The sequence below is a fragment of the Agrilus planipennis genome, unplaced genomic scaffold (assembly GCF_000699045.2).
Source record: "Agrilus planipennis isolate EAB-ADULT unplaced genomic scaffold, Apla_2.0 scaffold69, whole genome shotgun sequence".
Lineage (NCBI taxonomy): Eukaryota > Metazoa > Arthropoda > Insecta > Coleoptera > Buprestidae > Agrilus > Agrilus planipennis.
The window spans coordinates 503,952-508,573 of record NW_020438962.1 but is presented as its reverse complement, the minus strand read 5'-3'; the positions used below and the strand labels follow the sequence as shown (position 1 = coordinate 508,573).

At 37.9% G+C, this 4,622-nt stretch overlaps 2 protein-coding genes across 4 annotated transcripts in view; one reads left to right on the top strand and one right to left on the bottom strand.

The window, feature by feature from the left end:
- The window catches only part of LOC108735848 (uncharacterized threonine-rich GPI-anchored glycoprotein PJ4664.02), a 42,310-nt gene that overhangs the window by 14,491 nt on the left and 23,197 nt on the right, over positions 1-4,622 (bottom strand). The window contains exon 1 of one of the 3 annotated variants that reach the window (XM_018468040.1): positions 611-787. The exons of the other annotated variants lie outside the window; for them this stretch is intronic. Coding sequence (XP_018323542.1) covers positions 611-661 — 51 coding nt within the window. The 5' untranslated portion in view covers positions 662-787. Of the gene's footprint in view, positions 1-610; positions 788-4,622 lie in introns of those variants that run through there. 3 annotated transcript variants of the gene reach the window in all.
- LOC108743582 lies at positions 1,870-4,597 on the top strand. The gene is made up of 2 exons (XM_018479156.2): positions 1,870-2,127; positions 2,393-4,597. The coding sequence occupies exon 2, from the start codon at positions 2,396-2,398 to the stop codon at positions 4,019-4,021; it is 1,626 nt and encodes a 541-aa protein (XP_018334658.1). The 5' UTR covers positions 1,870-2,127; positions 2,393-2,395; the 3' UTR covers positions 4,022-4,597.

Sequence of the window (4,622 nt, the reverse complement as noted above, 5' to 3'; positions counted from 1 at the left end):
AACAGTAATCTAATCTAGGTCTACCTCTACCCCTCCTAACTCCTGTTTCTGCCTCTAATATGTCTCTGACTAGACCTTCATGCCTAAGAAGGTGTCCTACCAACCTATCTCGACTATTTTTTATTAAACGTCCATAGAGTCCTCTGTTCTCCTATTCTTTCTAATACCTCTTCATTTCTAACCTTCTCTGTCCACGGTATCCTCATCATTCGCATGTAACACCACATTTCGAACGCTTCTAACCTTTTCATTTCCGCCGCGCCCACTGTCCATGTTTCGTACCCGTATGATGCCGCGCTTCAAACATAGACCTTTAACAATCTTTTTCGAATTTCTAAATTAACCGTTCGCGAGCATAGAAGTGACTTCTTTTTATTAAAGGCGACACGACCCTGCGCAATCCCCTGCTTTATATCCCTACTACTCCTTCCACCCTGACTTATCTGACTTCCTAGGTATCTAAAATCGGCCACTTCTTCTAATTTTTCGTCTCCTATCTTTATATTCGCTCTCTCCCTACTTTTTCTTCCCTTGCATACCAGTATTTTAGTTTTACTTTTATTTATTTTTAATAGTTATTATACCAAAAAATTAAAAATTAAATACTTACTGAAGTATAGGTGTAAGTAATTATAGCAATTGCTATTGTATTTACCAACATAATTCAACACTTTTACTTCACTGTAATTAAATGAACAATGGCTTATTTTTTTTTTTTCTATCAAAGAGTATTACGAATACAATCTCATTATTTAAACATTGTACGGCTTATTTAGACAAAACAGAAATGGGTAAAAAGATACAATAATAATAACTGGCATACATTGAATACAAAACAGAACCTTAATTGGTGAAATTAGTAAATTCATTTTTGGTCACATTTCGTCTTCAATGGGTCAGTGCGAGTGCATCGCCAATTATGCAATTTAATACGACACGGAGGCAGGTCGAAAATCAACAAAAGAAGAGAACGATAAATCTCTAAATCTTTGACGCAATGCCCGAGGCAAAGGCATAGATAGGTACGTATGGGTTTGATAATGGAGATAATAAATGATTCCATAGGGACAGCTTCGTTTACTAATTTAAACCTCTGAGGGACGCTTTACCAAATCGGAACAGGTCATGCAAGAGAAGTTCTAGTAAGCAGTGCCTCTACAGTTTCAGTCCGTTACTATTAACAATTTCAATCTCACAGAGGACTAAAAGTAATAAATAAATAAGATCCTTGATTAATATTCTACGGTTGTAATGGCCTTATTGTAACAACCGAGAAGAAAACTGAACATAGGTAACATACGAATCTATGACCTAATATGTACATTTTGTCGTTGTTACTGCTACACCTCTCGTTGCTTAGTGATCAGAGCAGTGACGTGAAAAGCCAAAGGTCCCGGGTTCGTTTCCCGGCGAGGGTGTCACAACAGCAGCAATTTTTCCCTCATTAATTTAACGTTAATTGATATGACTCCCACTTATACTATAAAATCTAATCATGTATCTCTCAGGCCCCATACATAGCAATCGAAATTGAATACAAAAAGAGAATTAGAAAATACCACAAATGGCGCGGTAAACGCCATCTGTAGTACGGCGCTACATTTTAGGATTACGTATGCTCCAACAAGGTCCATTTTAAATGTATGGCTATCTACTTGCTGAAACGAATCCCGGCGTAGCTAACCTCAACGTGATAGGCACGTTACCATAATCGAATAAAATAATTCGAAGTGGTCTGTATTCTGTCGAAACTGCCAGACGCGGATCGCCATTTCGATCTTCTTGGATCTCATCAGCGCGTCGCAGGCAGCCCGACAGAACACAGACCAATTTTTATCTGCTGTCTTAACAGCGCGTCTTAGAAAATACCACAAATGACGCGGTAAGCGCCATCTGTAGTACGATGCTACATTTTAGGATTAGAGTAGTTTCGGGTATTATGGCCTAGTCGGCCAATATGGCCTATATTTTTTTTTCCGAAACTAACGAACACTACCGGCGTTCGTGTCCGCCATATTGTCGCGGCCCTTTCCTCAACCCCCTCAGTGGATTCCTGCATTGCAGCGAGTGCGTGTGTGTCTAGAGCGTGCGTCGAGCGAAAATTATCGAATTTGATGTTATTTTTGGGTAAGTTTTACTCATTCTGTTTCGTAAAATAATATTGGTTTTTGTATTAATAGTGCACAGTGTTATAGTATAACTATTAGTTTATAGTGTGGTAACATTCTAAAAGCACATTAGTCACACCTTTTTGGGTTAGATTTTTTTTTATCAAAAACGTACCTGCGGCCATTATGGCTCACTAGATAGGTGGCCAATATGAACTACTAGGCCATATTGGCCGCCTGTAACGTAATTTTTCTACAATTTGTTTTTCTTTTTATCTTTTAAGACAATGGCTCCACGAAAACCATTTTCACAAAGACAACGACAAACTTGGTGCAAAGAGTCAATGAGAAAAGCAATCGAAGATGTACGAAATAAGAAAATGGGCTCACTAAAAGCTTCCAAACTGTACAAAGTACCCCGAACAACTTTAAGACGTTTAGTAGCTAAAGTAGATATATCAACTGAAGAAGCGACATGCGCGAAATTGGGAAGAAAACCAACATTGCCACAAGAATTAGAGAAACAATTAGTGCAATACGTTTTGACAATGGAAGCTAAGTTGTTCGGCTTAGTCCGAAAGGATGTAATGAGTTTAGCTTATCAGCTGGCAATAAAAAATAATATTGCTCATACCTTTTCGGCAAAAAATGAAAGCGCCGGTAAAGATTGGCTTAAATCATTTTTAGAAAGATATCCAGAACTTTCTTTTCGCCGTCCAACAGGAACTTCTTTTGCTAGAGCTAAGGGGTTTAATAAAGAAAGTGTGAACCATTTCTTTGATCTCTATGAAAAATTGATGGATAACTACAAATTCCCTCCTGAAAAAATTTTCAACGTGGATGAGACTGGCATTAGTGTTGTTCCATCCCAAATGCTCCAAGTCCTAAGTCAAAAGGGAAAACGGCAAATTGGTTGTTTAACATCAGCTGAAAGGGGGTCTTTAATAACTTGCGTGATAAGTATGAGCGCTGGAGGTTCATTTGTTCCACCCATGATTATATTCCCCAGAAAAAGAAGTCATCCGCTTTTAATGAAAGGTGCACCCCCTGGTGCCATACATGAATGTCACCCTTCGGGATGGATTGATACCAAATTATTTACAAAGTGGTTTCAACATTTTATTAAGCACGTGAAACCGTCGGAAGAATCTCCAGTATTGCTTATTTTAGATGGACATACCAGTCACACCAGAAACCTCGAATTGATAGATCTAGCAAGAAAAAATCATGTCCACTTACTATCAATTCCTCCACATTCCAGCCACAAAATACAACCTTTAGATAAATCATTCATGGGTCCATTAAAAAAATATGTTTCTGATGAAATAAGATCGTGGGTGAGGAACAATTCACGTCCCCTTACCCAATATGATATGATGGAAGTATTTGGACGCGCGTATCTACGCACTCAAAGCGGTGAGATAGCTGTTAGTGGTTTTCGTGCAACAGGTCTATATCCGATAGACAGAAATGTTTTTAAAGATCATGATTTCATTGATATGAATGACCAAGAATGTATAATTTCCAATCAAGAAAATATCACACCAGAACGAACTAACTCGTCTACTCCCGCAATAGAAAATGAATCTTTTGACATAACACCTTCTGTAAATGAACCTGATATGAGTAATGCGACAACTAATGGTGATACCTCGGCCCTAAGAAACCAGAACTTAGCTTCGCCTGGAAGTTTCGAAAACGTAGTTCCCGTTGCAACGTCACCAAAGCCATCAACTTCAAGACATCATAACTTTATAACGCCATTCCAATTATCTCCGATACCAGAAATAGCACCTAGGAAAGCTACTAACCGAGGCAGGAGGGCTGCGAAGTCGACATTGCTTACTTCATCCCCGTACAAAAACTGCAAGACTCATTCAAAAAGAAACAGGACAAAATCGAAAAGACTATGAATAAAACCAAGAAAGGAAAAGGCAAGGGTAAAAAGACAAAGTCAAAATCTAAGGAGGTACAAATGTCTAGCTCGGAAGAAGAAAATGAACCTGTGTACAACGACAGTTCTGACGAAAGTCCTGATAGGCGCAATGTTTCTGATGCAAAGTGTCTGTATTGTGAGGATCTTTATTCTATGGATAACAAAGGCGAACCATGGGTTCAATGCTCATGTTGTAAATTATGGGCTCACGAAGAATGCTCAGGAGTGGAAACCGAGTTTTTCTTCTGCGAATTTTGTTCTGCAAAGTAATGCAAAGTTTATTTCTTTTAGTTTATGATTTCATTTGTTATGGCGGAGAATACGGCTCACTTCAATTGTGGCCAATATTGCCCTAGGCCATATTAACCTACCATGTTTGAATTTTAATGATTCCGTACTTAAAAATAAAACGTTTATTATAGTTATGTTTCGATGTTATTAATCTTAAAATTATAATTGTTGATTACTATTAAGTCCAAAGAACTAATCTAACCAATAAAGACTGTTAAATCTCATTAATTTCATAATTTATATCCAAAAATGCTTATGATGTGCCATATTACCCGAAGTTACTCTAC

Bases quoted from the DNA above. Each gene is read 5' to 3' on its own strand.
- LOC108743582 (XM_018479156.2), top strand. From the start codon at position 2,396: ATGGCTCCACGAAAACCATTTTCACAAAGACAACGACAAACTTGGTGC.